Below are 16,975 nucleotides of genomic sequence, written 5' to 3'. Positions count from 1 at the left end.
AATACCACCGCGGGAGGGGTGGAAAGGACAGTGGGTAGTACATTTCTCATTTCAGGGCTTGACAAGAGGTAGTCGAAACTCTGGTGGAGAATGTAATTCAGTTGCTCAGTCTTCAGTGGTACTGAGTCACAAGGTGAATGGCCCTCTGTGGCCGGACGGTGGGACTAGGGAGATATTGGGGGACTGGAAAGAAGACAAGTGCTTGGTTGGCTAGGCTGTATGGAAAAGACTTCTTGGTACAGAATGGGTGGCAGCTGTTAAAGTGGAGGTATTGCTGGTGGTTGTTAGATTTGATGTGCCAGAATTACTGATATAGCCATCTTTGAGGTAGAGGTCAAAATCAAGGAAAGTGGCTTGATGGTCTGAGTAGGACCAGCTGAAGCAAATGGGAGAGAAAGTGCTGAGGTAATGGAGGAAAGTGGATAGCATGTCTTTGCATTTAATTCAAATCATGAAGACATTGTCAAATAAAGGTGAGGTGTTTGGGATTCTGGGTGTTTAGGAATGATTGCTCCAGATGGCCCATACATAGGTTGGTACAAGATAGTGCCACGTGGGTGCCTATAGCTGTATCCTGGATTTGTTTGTAGGTAATGCCTTCAAAGGAGAGGTAATTGTGGGTGAGGATATAATTGGTAATGGCGATTAGGAAGGTAGAGGTTGGTTTGGAATCCAATGGATATTGAGAATGTTCAATAGCAGTAAGGCCTTGGGTATTACGGACGTTAGTGTAAGGGGGAGGTGTCATCGATAGTGATGAGCAGGACACTGTGTGATAAAGGAACAGGAAATGTGTAGAGTCAATCAATAAAAAAATGGTTGGTATATTTTACGTAGGAAGTAAGTTGTATGACATCTTTGTGATCTGGATCAAGGGTGAAGACACCCTATCCACATTCCTCCAGAACCTCAACACTTTCTCTCCTATTTACTTCAGCGGGTCCTACTCCTCCCATCAAGCGGACTTTGTCAATGTTGACCTACACCTCAAATAAGACTACATCAGTACCTCTGTCCATCAAACCTACCAACCATCAGGAACACCCCCTCCACTTCCACAGCTGTCACCCATTTCATACAATGGAGTCCCTTCCATAAAGCCTACCCACCAGCAACCATTGCATATGTAGTGATGAGCACTCCCTCTCAAAATATACCAGGGGTCTAACTCAGGCTTTTACAGTTTGTAATTGCCCTCCCAATCTTGAACAAAAACAGATCTCCTGTGTCTCATCTTTTCAGTCACCCAATACTACCCAAAGTTCCACCACCCTGGCCACAGAGGAGCATTCACCTTGTGACTCAGTACCACACAGGACTGGAGCAACTGAATTACATTCTCCGTCAGTGTTTCAGCTACCTTTTGTAGTGCCCTGAAATGAGAAATGTACTACCCACGATCTTTCCCACCCCTCCCACAGTGGTATTCCGCTGCACACCAAATCTACACAATATCCTTTTCCATCCCTACACACCCCCTGCTCTGACCCCTTGCCTCATGGCTTATAACCTTGTAATAGCCCTAGATGCAAGACCTGTCCCATACATCCTCCCACCACCACCTACTCCCGTCCAGTCACAAACATCACCTAGCCCATCAAAGGCAGGGCTACCTGTGAAACCAGTCATGTGATCTACAAGCTAAGCTGCAACTACTGTGCTGCATTCTAAGTGGGCATGGCAATCAACAAGCTGTCTGTCCAAATAAATTGCCACTGACAAACTGTGACCAAGAAACAGCTGGACCATCCTGTTGCTGAGCACACTGCCCTGACACGACATTCTTCATTTCAATGACTGCTCACAGCCTGTGCCATCTGAATCCTTCCCACCAACACCAGCTTTTCTGAATTGCCAGGTGGGATCTCTTCCTGCAATATATCCTACATTCCCGTATCACTCCTAGACCCAACCTCTGTTAACCATTGTCCTTACCTGTCAAGCCTCTTCCCTGTTCCCATTCCAGCACTACAAAGTCCTCTGTTCCATTGACACACACAGTCCTTTTTACTTATCTCCTTTTCCACTAACCCCTCCCCCCCCCCCCACCCCCCCCCCCCTCCTGCCCTCCATCTAACCTCCCGATTGCACCTAGCTGCCCTACTCTCTACCTTATCCCTACACACTCCCAGCAGCACTTTACTGTCCTCCACCCCTACCTGGCTATCCCTCCCCCTCTCTGCCCCAGTCTCCTACTTATCCCCACCCATTTGCCTCTCCCATAATGTGTTGCTGCTCACAGCCTGGCTCCAGCTGCCACAGACTGTGGTCGTGTGTGTGTGTGTGTGTGTGTGTGTGTGTGTGTGTGTGTGTGTTGTGCGCGTGTATGTGTATATGTGTGTGTGCGGGGGGGGGGGGGGGGGGGGGGGGGGGGTTGTCTATTTTCGACAAAGACCTCACTGGCCAAATGCTAACTTTCCGACAGCCTTTTTGTTGTGCCCTCTCTGTGGCTCAGCATCTCCGACGTATGGTAAGTAACAACTACCTTTTCACCATACTGTTACATTCCATTCTGGATTTTCCACCATTAAATTTATTTTATGGTTAGATACAAACAAAGTAAGCTGTTAAATATATATATGTTTAAATTAACACTCCTCTAACACTTTTTCCTCAAAAGGAAGATTTTTGTCACTGATTGTGTACACTGCTACATACAATAACTTATACTTCACTTTCCTATAGTTTAACATCACACTTAAAGCAAGGCCACTATCGGTAAAGTCTTTGCTTAAATTGCCCTCACATGGGATGTTTCTTACTGTGAAGCACACCCAACATGGTTCTCATTGTGGTTGATGCATGCTTAAAACATGTTTAAAAACAAGTTGATACAAGGGTGTACTGAAAAGTAATGCCTCTGAATTTTTTATGTGAAAACTCTTAAAGCATTTTAAATAAAACAAGTGTTGCTAATATTCTACACCTTTATTCTTCATGTCTATGTATTTGCAGCCCTCTGCCACTACAAAGCTCCGAATTGTAGCGTGTAACATGGTCATCCTGGTACCGTGCGCCGCGGAATTTGAATCCGCGCCAGATGCCATGGACGTCGAAGACCCATAGAGGTCTCCGCACCATCGCGCCGTAAGCTGTGGCGGCGCACGCCTCATGGTCTGCTTTTAGTGTGAGGGCACCACCGTGGAACACATGGTCCCAGCGGCCAATAGCGGTGCCCCGATAGCATACTTAAGCACCTGCCTCGCGCTCAGCCAGCAGTCTAACATCACGTGCATCTCAGGACATATTGCCTCAGACAGCGTATTGACTTTCGTGTTTCTATTCCAGTGGACGTGGTTGTCTTGTTTGGTTCATTACTCTGTTGTCTGTTCTTGTTGTGTCGTAACGTCCTCCGTTGGCCGTGTACATCCTCTCCTGTTGTGTTGTTGTTCACAGGCCACTCCACGGGTCCCGCCGCATTTCCGTCACTACTACCCCGCGACCGTTCCGGTCGGCATTACAACAGTCATGTGTAACAGATCTATGTTGGTACACGGAAAATAATGTGCTATAATTCTGTTTCAAATTTGAAGAGTTTGTCCACACATAGAGCACCATCTCCTTCAGCATGACAATGCCAAATCACACATGAGTGCTGCAACATCTGCAACAGTCCAATGTCTTGGATTCACTGTCATCAGTCATCCTCCAAACAGTCCCATCTTGGCCCCATCTAATTTTCATCTGTCCTTCTGAGGACTTCATATTAGAGATCACAAACAAGGCATCTATACTTGGCCCACTGGAGGCTTCTATTACATCTCTGAAAAAGCAGGCTCTGTTTGCTTGGACACTTGTCTCGACAGTCTCCACTTCTACCATTTTAACTGAACACTCACTACTTGAGTCTGTTGTTGCACACGAGTGGACTATAATGGCACAGGAAGTAGGGTGAGTACACGAGTTTGCAATTATAACTGAGGACTCGCGGCATTGCTGCTACGTACACAACTGATGGGCTTCACAATTATTATTTAGCATCTTCATACATCCGTATTTAAACAGGATGAAGTTGGGACACAGCTGGTATAATTTTTATTAAAAATGAAATTCCTCCAACTGTACTTAACATTTTATATTTACTTCGCTAGTAGTTTCGATGTTGCGTCAATGCCATCTTCAGGTCCGTACACTTTGAAGAAATCAATTGTGTGTGGCTCAGTCTAGAAGTCCGCTGTGAGACCAACACGTGGCATGCAATGGGAGCACGTGTTGGTCTCACTGTGGACTTCTACCCTAAAATCTGTTTTACACCAGAGCAGATACAAGCAAACAAGCATCATCAAACAAGAATTCTCTCTAATGTGCAAGTGAACTGCATCTGGTCGTGTTTGCTTTCATTCACTAGTGTTTACTTATGTTCTGGTGGTTTCGTCGTTTTAGGGAACTTTCGAAGGAAGCATGCATTCACTCTGCTTCGGTGCCAGTAGTACAGGATTATTTCATCTGCTAACCTGTCTACTTCCTGTTGCTGATATGACTTGCAAGAGCGATGGAGTGGTTCGAAGAGAGTTCATTGTTGCTGATAGAAAAATATACATATACGTGCTTCTGGGATCCAAGAGATCCAGAGTACAAATTTTGAAGGAAAATTAGTAGGATTCATAGAATACTGCAGAAGCACTCAGTGGTCATACTGGGGAGGTGGGGGGGGGGGGGGGGTGAGAAAGTCAATAAATTCATTAGATGCTTACAACACTGGGAAATGGACTGAATTAACACAAACTCTGTATTCCTTTTTGTTAAAAAGAACAAGGACCACAAATTTCCTTGAAAGTAAACAAGTGCAAAAATGTGTCTATTAGGCTGATTAAAATTAAAAATATACAAAAAGTCCTGATTACTCTCATCACTTACATTCGTGGGAGCTATAATTACATTACCAATGTGTCACTGTCCATGTTCAGAGAAATCTGAAGAAAAGCAAAAATAATTTACTCGGGGTAATACTATCTACCCTCTAATAAACTATGAAGCAGATTTTATGAAGTAGCCTTTGTGAAACATCTATGTATGTTTCCATTTGATTAATCATATTTTATTCTTGATGTGCATTGCATATTACACCGCATACATAAGACACTATCTGTGATTTAGCAGATACTAAAACAGAAAACAATCTCTACAGTACCATAAATATCAACAGCTGCCAATAACGAGTGTGTTAACGCTACCCTTTTTTCAGGTTATGTTGGTCATCAGTAATTAGTGAACTGCTTTTAAATTTCCTGTTCAAATTTAATGAGAAGCTAGCACAAAGCATAAACTGAAATATGCGCAAAGCTTTGAAATATTGCTAAGGAAAGCTGGAGCTGCAATTCAGTGTTAAGGGTGTTACCTCCAAGTATTTTGTGTTTAGGTACAAATTGAGACAACTAATTTTTCTTTTCCAACGACATTTTGATGACTTTATCAAAAACAGTACACTTGCCATACAAAGTAATCCTGTCTGACTATCAAAGTTCTGAACTCTGGCTCCAACTATACAGTGTTATACCCTTAATGCTGCCTATTAGCACCAAAAAAACAATAATACAGAGTTCAACTGTTCATATCTTGTGTTGTCTTCCATTCCCTCTGATGTAATTGCTTGTTCACAGATAGAAGCAAATGGTACGGATCACTATCGAATTGTCTGTGAATACTCAATTGCTTGTGTTCACTTCCATTTGCTCCAATGTCTGAGGGTGGTTTGAAAAGTTCTCAAAATCACCACAAAAGATCAACGCTAGTGCAACGAGTTGTTCACATGATATTCATTGGACTGTTGCCTGTAAACACATGCGACGTCAGTGCTCTTGAAAGAGAGTTGTGGCAGTGACGTGGCTCTGTTGTTCCCATGCAGTGATTTGCAAAGATGGGGGGGGGGGGGGGGGGGGGGGGGAGATCGAGATTCGAGCATTGATTAAGTACTTCGTAAAGAAAGGTATGACACGTACAATATTCACAACTGCTCAACTGCTTCAGACTTATAAAAAGAACAGTTACCACATATAATGCAATGTTATCAATTAAAATTGCAACATCATGAAGGAAGAACGGAGCAAATGTCAAATTAGCATGCTTGGACACACAAATGAGTAGCATTTTAGCACAACTGCACAAAGTGGGTGGTAGTAACACTATCTATAAGGAACAAGCAAATGATAAGCAAATGCTTGCCACAATGGGACATAAAATGATTTCATTTTAAATTAATCACCACACAGGTTAAGACATTTATCCCTCTGGGAGACAAGATGATGAACTTCTGTTTCACAGAATGTGGTTAGCTGCTGATGGATCCACAATCACACCCACTCTTGCACTTCCTTGTCTGACTGAAACCGACATTCACACATCTTTCTCGAGGTCGCTTAAGACGTGAATATTACACAGTGAAAGATCCCAGCTGTATGGGGGCTGTTGCAGCATTTCCCAACCAAACAGCTCAAGAGTAGCCAATTAGCAGTGTGAGGGTGGCCACTATCAAGCAACAAGACAGTTCCATTTGACAACATTCCTGGGTGTTTTTACTTCATGCCACATCGCAGTTTCTTCAAGGCATCTTCATAGTGCTGCACGCTGATTGTGGTTCCATGTTCGAGGAACTCCATGAGCAGAGACCCTCTGGAGTCAAAGAAGGAAGTCAACATGGCCTTACTGGAATTTGTGTGAACAGCTGTGGATTTCTTTGGCTGGGAAGATGTGGGACACTTCCACTGTTGGCTTTGCTGTTAGCCCTTGGGCTGTCGGATGGAATCATCTACTTACACAACTACACCCAACCCCTCACTGCAAATGTGACAAAGTGATTTGTTTGGGACACTGGAACATCCTCCGTACAGCCGGATGTAAGTTTCACATATTTGGCAAACCTTAAGACAGATGAGCGTGGACGTTGGTTTCAGATGGATGAGGAAGTGCTAGAGTGGGTGCTTTGTGGATTTGTGAGTGGCACAACCACATTCTATGAAACAGGAATGGTTCATCTGACTAAAAAACATAACATGTATTGTTACTGCTTTTGAATGGAACTGTACCATGGTCCCACTGTGGTGGGTTTTCAGTTTTCATTTGAGGGCCTCTCAAACATTCTGTATTCAAAAAGTGTGAGATTCTCAGCCAGAAATCATATCTGAATGTTGGCTGCTTCCAAGAAGATCATATCATGTCTTGTGTAAGAAGGAGAAGTGTCTATTGACACGTGTCGGAATTCGACAGTAGCAGTATCATGGCCTATAGCAACTGACTTTTATCACTCTGTGTTTAATGGCGCAATGACATGTGAAGCAGCATGAACTTTCAGCATGGTGACCACTGTCACTGTTTCCCTTGAGCAGTAGCAGAGAGGCATGCTGACAGTGGTGCAGCCAATGACTACAGTGGACACAAGAATGACACCACGGCATTTTTTCAGGGAAGTCTTCATTATGCATACAGCATTAAACTGGATGCTCCATTGTGGAGGCTCCGAGAAAAAGGTGGTCAGATTGCATTAGCCATCATCATATGGACCCAACACTTTGATAGTATTTGGTACAACTGGGTACACGAAACTATCACCTTTGACACAAATAGACAGTAATTTGAACAGCAGCTGTTAGATTTCTGAAATGTATAAGCCTCATTTTTTGAGATCCCTGTGACGTTCTCTTTCAATAGCACAATGCAAGACTGTATGTTATTTGTGCTGTCCTGACCTAGCTCGATACAGAAGGTGTTTGACCGTTGCCTTGGCCAGCGTGTACATCTCTCACCCAATGAAAATATTTGGTCATGGTTCACCACCATCTGACAGACACTATGGTTGATGAACTCTAGCTCAGAGATGAAGCAGCATGGAACGATGTACTTGTACATGTCATACAAGCTCACTCTGACCCAATGTCCTGATGTCCTATAGCCATTGTTGCTGTCAGAGAAGCAGCTCTGTGTTCTAAATGTTAAAGACTGTAAAATCATATATAACCTACACATTCAGTCATGAATCCTTCCTACTATACTTTATAAGCATAATAAGTAAAATATTGTTATTTGGAATTCTTTCTGGTGGTGTTGTTTTAACAGCCAGTAGTACATATAATATATGCAACTAATTATGTACCTAAGGTTACCTTGAGAGAACAGAGGATGGTTCTCATAATAAACTTTGTAGTCCAACATGCGCAACTTTGGACAGGCATCAAGTATGTATGGTTCCATGAAATATGGACATACCCAGACAACTGAAAAACAAAATTTAAGTCTACATAAGACGAATGTCTCAAAGACATCACACAGAAATTTTGGGAAATGCTCATTTTAATATCTCTTGGCAGAAATTTATTAATACAAAAGCATTCAGCACCAAATTACAACACGCAAATAAACAGAAAATGCTTGAGGAATACTTGTATATGAATTATGAGTTACAGCACAGATGCACTGTCAGAAGTGCTTTTCTTCTTCATTTGTTTCACTCTGATAATAGTAATGTGGGTCCGACTGTAAAAGTGTTGGTGTGGCAACTTTTCAAAATATGAAATTGTAAACAACCAGCACTATCATGGAAAAAACACCTCTTACTTTCTAATTTACCCTATTTTTGGTTTGTTCCATTTTTTAAAAAAAAGTGTTTGTTTGCACAAAAAATACACTTTCTAAGTATCATTACAATCTGTTGGTTGGCTAACAATACAAGTCGCTGACTATCAATTCATTCTGTGAAATCCGCACATCAATAGCACTTTCCATTTCTGCAATGTTTGCGGTGAAAGATTTAGGCGATGCACTTTGTATTGGATGATTAGTTGATTTGGGGGAGGGGACCAAACAATGAGGTCATTGGCCCCATGATCGAGGATGTCAGAAATCAAGGGAGGAACAACACAAACAGCACAGTCCAGTGAAAGGAAGGGGTAATGCACAAACAAAGAAGGAAAAGGGATGTCAGCACAGCAGGAAGAGGACAGAACAAGAGAGGGTGGGTGGGAATGAGGACAGCAAGTGTGCCCCAGAAACACCACGCAAGGTGGGACACCAACACTGTCACTGACCTGTTCCGACATCCACATGATACCATTATCATGATACAAAGGGGACAACACCACGGGAAGAAGACACAAGAAAAAAGGAAACAAAATATCACAACAGATCAGACAAAAAGTTAGGAGAAAGGTGGGGAGAACCTGGTCAGTGTGGAGGCGATGTCAAGGCCTTCATAACCAACACCTACACTAACCAAGGAACGCATACCTGACAGTACAACCCACTTTCACAAAGAAAACAAGGACAGACATAACCATGTCAGGGCCATTCCCTAATACCTGTGACAAGGAAGGGGGGAGGGCACATTTAGTGCAAAGGGCCAAAAGGCGGGAGCAATCCAGCAAAATTTGGTTCACAGTGAGCGGAACCCCGCAACTACAAAGGAGGGGACGGGTGGGGCCAACTGTGGAGTAAAAAAGCATAGATCAACATAGTATGGCCAATATGAAGATGGCAGAGCATGGTAGATTCCCTCCAGAAGCAGCAGAGGGAAGAACACCACATGCTGGGAGTCCTGTTGACAGCAAGAAGTTTATTAGACAGAGGGGTAGCCTCTCCAGAGTCAGCCCATGATTGAGCAAAAAGGGATCTGATGTAAAGTCACAAACCCACCCCCGGAGTGGTCAAGGAGAACGAAGGGTAGCTACTCACCCTCCCTCCCCCCTCCCCCTCCCCCAACCAGATGATCACCAAGATCATTAGCCGGTATGCCTACACGGCTAGGAACCCAAAGGAAATCAACCAAACAAGCTGCATCAGCTAGACCAGTGAGAAGGTCTTGGATGTCAGATTCCAAGGCATAGTAGGAAAAAAAATACTGAGTGATAGCCTGCCCGTACATAACAAAACTCAGGTAAGAGAGGACCTTTAATAAAATGGAGGGCCCAACGGATGGCCATCAGTTCCTCAGAAAACACCACACACGTGGCAGGCAAGAGATGGTGTTCTGTGCCAACAGAAGACGTGAAGAGGTATCCAACTTGGATTTAGAGCTATCAGTGTAAAAAATTATGGCATCCTGAAACTCCCATAAGAGCATTCAGAACGAACAACAGAACACCATTGGAACAATGGACACTTTTGCTACCCGGAAGAGATCCATCCGAATCTGTGGTCGAGGAACTAACCAAGGAGGGTTGGTCAGGAGAGAACATGGGGAAGAGGATAAGGAGGGGAGATGGAAGTCATGGTGGAGAGAAGTAAGGTGGATCCCAACAGGTAAACCCAACTGAGAGCTGGCAGCAGGCAGGCGATGGCCTGAAGCCACAAAAGGAATGGAATAAGACAGGTAAGGAGGGGAACAGCGGATAGTGATGGCACAGGAAACAAGGTTCTGAGACTGCCAACAGGGCTAGTGCAAAAGGCACCAGTGGCTAAACACACACCATGATGGTGAGCTGGGTCCAAGAGGAGCAGCATGGAAGCAAAAGCTGATCCATAAACTTGACAACCACAGTCCAGAGACGACAGGTATAGGCGGAGAAGAGTCAAATGATCTTCACCCAAAGAGGTGTGAGCATGGAAGCAAAGACACTGTGTTTGAAAAGACAGTCAACCTTCAGATGATGGATACGGGGAAACCAAATTCAAAAAGAAGACCCAAGAAATGTAACTGGGGGCCACAGTCAGGTTGTGTGCATCAAGGTGGAGCTCCAGATCAGGATGAACCGTAGTACAGTGACACAAATTCTCCACGCTGAGAAAAGGTCTGCCAAACTGCAGGTTCCAATTGAAGCAGATGATCGATTGGAGATCATCCCTCCTACCACACTGGTAAGGAGAAAAAAGACCCCGAGAGTCAAAGACCAAATTGAGCCGACGAGTCATCATCCATTCTAGTAACTTGCAGGGGATGTTGGTCAGGCAGATGGGCCAGTAACTATCAAGGAACAACAGATTCCTTCCACGCTTAAGGTTGGGAACCACAATACTGACTCTTTACTGAGAAGGGAAAATTACTTGGAGTCAAATATTGTTAAACACTGGGAGGTGATATTGTCACTGTGGAGGATTGAGGAGTTTAAGTAGTTGGTTAAGGATGGAGTCACGAGCAGGAGATGAATCGTGAGAAGTAGTGAGGACCAGAAGCAGCTCCCATTTGGCAAAAGGTTCATTGCAGGATTCTGAATGACAAGGGGTGAACATGAGCAGGAAGCTTCAGCCTACTGTTTCCATTGGAGGGAGGAAGCTGGACACGAGGTTGCCGCCAATGCCGTCGCAAAATGGGTCGCGAGGTGATCTGCAAGAACTGATGGATCTGTACAAAGGCCATTTGGAAGGGCAAGGCCCAGAATGCAAGAAGCCACTGACAACCTTGGAGGGCGCGGAGTGTATCCCACACCCGTGACAAAGAGACAGAAGAACCTACAGAAGAGACAAAGTATTCCCAACACACCTGTTTGATCTTTTTGATTAAGTAATGAGCTTTGGCATGAAGATGTTTAAAAGTAATAAGACCAGTGGAGGACAGGTGGCACTTAGGATGTTGCAAGACGATCACAGATAGCAGTGGCAATCGCCATACTCCAACACACAACTGGCCGACGGGGCCTGTCAAGCAGGGAACGGCAATGCCGGCAGTGCAGATTATCTTATTGGATGATCATGGATGACTTTGTCAATAAGACCTGATAAGTAAGGTGGAAACACGACATGAGAGGTAACAGAGGACAATCAAGCAAGACGGAAAGCCCAGCAAGGAAACCTAGTCATCAGGAGGTGGAAACGGAACAAGAGAACTGACGGGAAGTGGACACTATCACAGAGGTCATCAAGTGGCAACCAGTGTAAGAGAAGCAGAAGGGGAGGGGAAGAGAGCGAAAGATCAATGGAAGAGGAAGTGCCATGTGCAGCACTAAAATGAGTTGGCGAACCATCATTAAGAAGGCACAAGTCGTGGTGCACAAGCAATTGGTCAATGAAGAACCACCGACTAGATGAAGAAGCACTGCCCCACAAAGGGTGATGGACAATAAAATCCCCAAGGAAGAGGAAGGGAGGTGGACATTGCTGAAGGAGGACAGTTATGGCAGCATATGTACATGGTGTGTCAGGAAGGAGACAGACTGCAAACTGTGATGGCAGAGTCCAAGTGGACCCAAACAGCAACGACTTCCAATGTGGTAGGAAGTGGAATCCATAAACAACAATACGCATACAGACCAACATGCAGACACCACCGAAGGCCCTCAAAGGGCCGACCTGGTTCCGACAAAGCATGGAACCCACAAAGGGTCAGTGAGTGAGCATCAGTAAAATGAGATTCCTGAAGGATGACACAAGCTGCCAAGTAAAAGGCAATAAGGCATTGCAACTCTGGGGGGTGATAGTAGTATCCATTACAGTTCCACTGAATAATCACAGAGCAGGTATTTAAGTGGGAAGCAAAGGGGCTGGAGCCAATCACACATCACGGGTCACGAACCGTCACCAACGATGACGGGATGACATTTATAAATGTCAGACTCAAGTTGCAAGGGAGAGATGACACCTCTGGAGGCACTGGAGTAGCCCTGAACTGGTACTCGTATTTCTTCTTCTTCTTCTTCTTCTTCTTCCCTTTCACAGGCAGAGGAGGGCAGGATACAGGAGGAGAGCAGGCTTCTGTGAGATCCAGAACCAAAAGAGAGTAGGCAACCTTGGGGCAAACAGACTGTGAGTCCCGTGGCCACTTTGAGTCCTGTGGCTGAGTTGTGGTAAAAGGCCTCCAGCCTGATAGACGCCAGAGGCAGGGGTCCCGGAAGAGAGCCCCATCACCAACAGGTGCCACAGAAGAGAGGCACTTCTTTGACACCTGGAGGGGAGGGTGTGGGAACAGCAGGGGAGGGGGAGAGGAGAGGGGGACAGGATTGGGATGAGGATGAGGGAGGAGGGTGGGATGAGGAAGAGGGAGGAGGGTGGGATGAGGAAGAGGGAGGAGGGGAAAGGACATAACAGAGGTAAAAGTAGAAGTCATTGACACAGGGTGGAGTTAGTCATATTTTTGACAAGTCTTAGAGTAAATAGACAATCCAGGGACTTATACTCTTGTATCTTCTTTTCTTTCTTGTAAGCCAGCCAATCTGGTGAGCATGGAGCGTGATGGTCATGACAAGTTACAAACACAGGTGGTGTAACACAGGGGCTCCCCTCATGGTGCGAGTGTCCACAGTCACCACATAGAGGGGCCACCATACATAGTAAAGAAATGTCCAAAATGTAAGCACCAAAAGCACCTCATGGGTGGCAGCACATGTGGCTTCACATCACACTGGTACCACATAACCTTGATTTCCTCTGGGAGGGTATCTCCCTTGAAAGCCAGAATAAAGGCACCAGTATTGGTATGGTTGTCCTTACAACCTTCCTGCACATGTTGAACAACATGAACACCCCATTGTTCCAGATCAGCCCAAAGTTCCTAATCAGTTTGAAAAATGAGGTCCCAATGAAAAATGATCCCTTGGACCACATTCAGAGACTGATGAGGTGTAACAGACACCAGGTGTCACCAAGATTTTTTTTTTTTTTTTTTTTTTTTTTTTTTTTTGTTTTTAGGGCGCAAAACTGCTATGGTCATTAGCGCCCGGTCCGTGACTTAGGAAACAATAAAAAACCGGAAATGGAAACCAGCAGCAATGGGAACGAAAGTCATAAAATTTGAGAAACTAAAAGCAGAAGGAAGGCTTAAAAATCCACTACAGAAAGGGGTTGGTTGTCCCCAAAAAAAAGCTTCAAATGACTGACGTCATTTCACTGGCACTAATAAATTCGAGAACGCGATCGGCTGAGCGCGTGTCATCTGCTAAAATCGACGATATATCAGGCGATAGCTGTAGACGGGAGCGTAACGGATTAAAATAGGGGCACTCAATTAAAAGGTGTCTTACTGTCCACAGCTGAGAGCAGTGGGGACAGAGTGGGGGAGGATCGCCGCTTAAAAGATGTCGATGGCTAAAAAGACAGTGCCCTATCCAAAGTCTAGTTAAAATGATCTCCTCCCGACGACGCATTCGGGAGGAAGAGGTCCAAGCACAAGGAAGAGCTTTGACGTCCCACAATTTATTATGGGGAAGTGTCGACCAATGCGCGTGCCATAAATGAACAACTCTGCGACATAAAACGCTCCGTAGATCGGTGAAGGGAATCGACTGAATAGCTGGCCGAGGAAGAGAGACTGCAGCCTTGGCCGCTATATCGGCCGCCTCATTCCCACAGATACCAGCGTGTCCCGGGAGCCAGAGGAACGCCACCGAGACGCCCCCCAGGTGGAGCAAGTGCAGACAGTCCTGAATCCGGTGGACCAGAGGGTGCACAGGGTAAAGAGCTTGGAGACTGAGGAGAGAGCTGAGAGAATCTGAGCAGATAACGTACTGTATCCGCTGATGGCGGCGGATGTAGTGGACAGCCTGGAGAACAGCGTAAAGCTCCGCAGTATAAACCGAACACTGGTTGGGAAGCCGAAAGTGATTTGGGGTGTCGCCAACAATATAGGCACTCCCTACACCTAACGATGTTTTCGAGCCATCGGTGTAAATAAATGTGGCGTCCGTCATTTGTGCACATAGAGCAGCAAATACCCGACGATAAACAAGTGAAGGGGTACCATCCTTGGGAAATCGACAAAGGTCTCTGAGCAGGCAGATCCGGGGATGGAGCCAAGGCGGTGCTGTACCCCAAGTTGTCAAGAAGGTTTTAGGAAAGCGGAAGGAAAGAGAATGGAGCAGTTGACGGAAGCGGACTCCCGGTGGTAGTAGGGAGGAGGGGCGGCCTGCATACCCTACATCAAAGGAGGCGTCGAAAAAAATGTCATGGGCTGGATTAGCAGGCATGGAAGACAGATGGCTAGCATAACGACTCAGAAGGACTGCTCGCCGACTGGACAGCGGAGGTTCAGCAGTCTCAGCATAAAGGCTTTCCACAGGGCTGGTGTAAAAAGCTCCAGACACTAAACGTAATCCACGGTGGTGGATAGAGTCGAGACGCCGAAGGATAGACGGCCGAGCAGAGGAGTAGGCTATGCTTCCATAGTCCAATTTCGAGCGCACTAAGGCGTGATAGAGGCGGAGAAGGACCACTCGGTCCGCTCCCCACGAGGTACCATTCAGGACACGGAGGGTGTTGAAGGATCGCAGACAGCGAGCTGAAAGATAGGAAACGTGGGAGGACCAGCACAGTTTTCTGTCAAACATAAGACCCAAGAATTTAGCGACGTCTGAAAACGGAAGGTTGACAGGTCCTAGATGTAAGGAGGGTGGAAGAAACTCCTTTCGTCGCCAAAAATTAACACAAATGGTCTTACTGGGAGAAAAACGGAAGCCGGTTTCGGTGCTCCAAGAGTGGAGGCGATCGAGACATCCTTGAAGACGTCGTTCAAGAAGGCTTGTCCGTTGAGAGCTGTAGTAGGTCGCAAAATCGTCCACAAAAAGGGAGCCCGAGACATCAGGAAGGAGACAATCCATAATTGGATTTATGGCAATGGCAAAAAGTACAACACTCAGCACGGAGCCCTGGGGTACCCCGTTTTCTTGGGAGAAAGTATGGGAGAGAGTAGTGTTCACCCGCACCCTAAATGTGCGCTCTGCCATATATTCGCGAAGAAAAAAGGGCAGCCGGCCTCGAAAGCCCCAAGAGAACAGTGTGCGGAGGATGCTTGTCCTCCAACAGGTGTCGTATGCTCTCTCCAGATCAAAAAATATTGCTACCGTTTGGCATTTCCGGAGAAAATTGTTCATGTATAAGTGGAGAGAGCAACAAGATGGTCAACTGCAGAATGATGCTTTCGGAATCCGCATTGGGCAGGTGTTAAAAGACTGCGGGATTCCAGCCACCAAGCTAAACGGTAATTCACCATACGCTCCAAAACCTTACAGACACTACTCGTGAGAGAAATGGGGCGATAGCTAGAGGGGAGATGTTTGTCCTTTCCAGGTTTCGGAACGGGAACGACGATAGCTTCCCGCCATCATCTGGGAAAAGTACTGTCGGTCCAAATTCAATTATAAAGGCGAAGGAGGTAACGCAGACTATGGATTGATAAATGCAGTAACATTTGGACATGGATACCATCCGGTCCTGGGGCGGAGGAGCGAGAAGAAGAGAGGGCATGTTGGAGTTCCCGCATGGAGAAACCAGTATTGTAGCTTTCGTGATTTTGAGAGGAGAAAGCAAGATGTCGCACTTCCGTTGGACATTTCTTCGGGAGAAACGCTGGCGGGTAATTTGAAGAGCTCGAAATCTCAGCAAAGTGCTGACCCAATGAGTTAGAAATTGCGACGGGGTCCACTAAGGTATCATGCGCGACAGTGAGCCCAGAGACCGGGGAGAAACTTGGCTTGCCTGAGAACCGTCGAAGCCGACTCCAAACTTCCGAGGAGGGAGTGAAGGTGTTAAATGAGCTAATAAAGAATTTCCAGCTTGCCTTCATGCTATCGCGGATGACGCGACGGCATCACGCACGGAGCTGCTTATAGCAGATACAGTTGGCCAAAGTAGGATGGTGGCGGAAAATGCGAAACACACGTCGCCGCTCACGTATTGCGTCACGGCATGCCTCGTTCCACCAAGGAACTGGGGGGCGCCGGGGCAATTCGGAGGTGCGTGGTATCGAACGTTCCACAGCTGTAAGAATAACGTCGGTAATATGTGTGACCTCATCGTCGACGCTGGGAAAGCGACGGTCATCGAATGTCGCTAGAGATGAAAAAAGTGTCCAATTGGCTTGGGCAAACTGCCAGCGTCGCGGGCGCATATATGGCAGTTGAGGCTGCAGTCTAAGGACACATGGAAAGTGGTCACTCAAGTGTGTATCATCAAGGGCGAACCATTCGAAGCGCCGAGCTAGCGGAACAGTACCGACCGCAAGGTCCAAATGAGATAAATTTGTCGTGGAGGCAGACAAAAATGTGGGGACCCCAGTGTTGAGGCAAACCAGATCCGCTTGGTGGAAGACGTCTAGCAATAGGGAGCCACGTGGACAAGGATGTGG

The 16,975-nt window shown here is 46.0% G+C and overlaps 1 protein-coding gene across 1 annotated transcript in view; it reads right to left on the bottom strand.

The window, feature by feature from the left end:
* LOC124605789 (rRNA N6-adenosine-methyltransferase ZCCHC4) overlaps positions 1–16,975 on the bottom strand; it is an 85,071-nt gene that overhangs the window by 24,042 nt on the left and 44,054 nt on the right. Inside the window, exon 6 of the mRNA XM_047137680.1 lies at positions 8,097–8,207. Within this exon, the coding sequence (XP_046993636.1) occupies positions 8,097–8,207 (111 nt within the window). The remainder of the gene's footprint in view (positions 1–8,096; positions 8,208–16,975) is intronic.

This window comes from Schistocerca americana, chromosome 3 (assembly GCF_021461395.2).
Source record: "Schistocerca americana isolate TAMUIC-IGC-003095 chromosome 3, iqSchAmer2.1, whole genome shotgun sequence".
Classification (NCBI taxonomy): Eukaryota; Metazoa; Arthropoda; class Insecta; order Orthoptera; family Acrididae; genus Schistocerca; species Schistocerca americana.
This window is presented reverse-complemented; position numbering and strand designations above follow the sequence as displayed.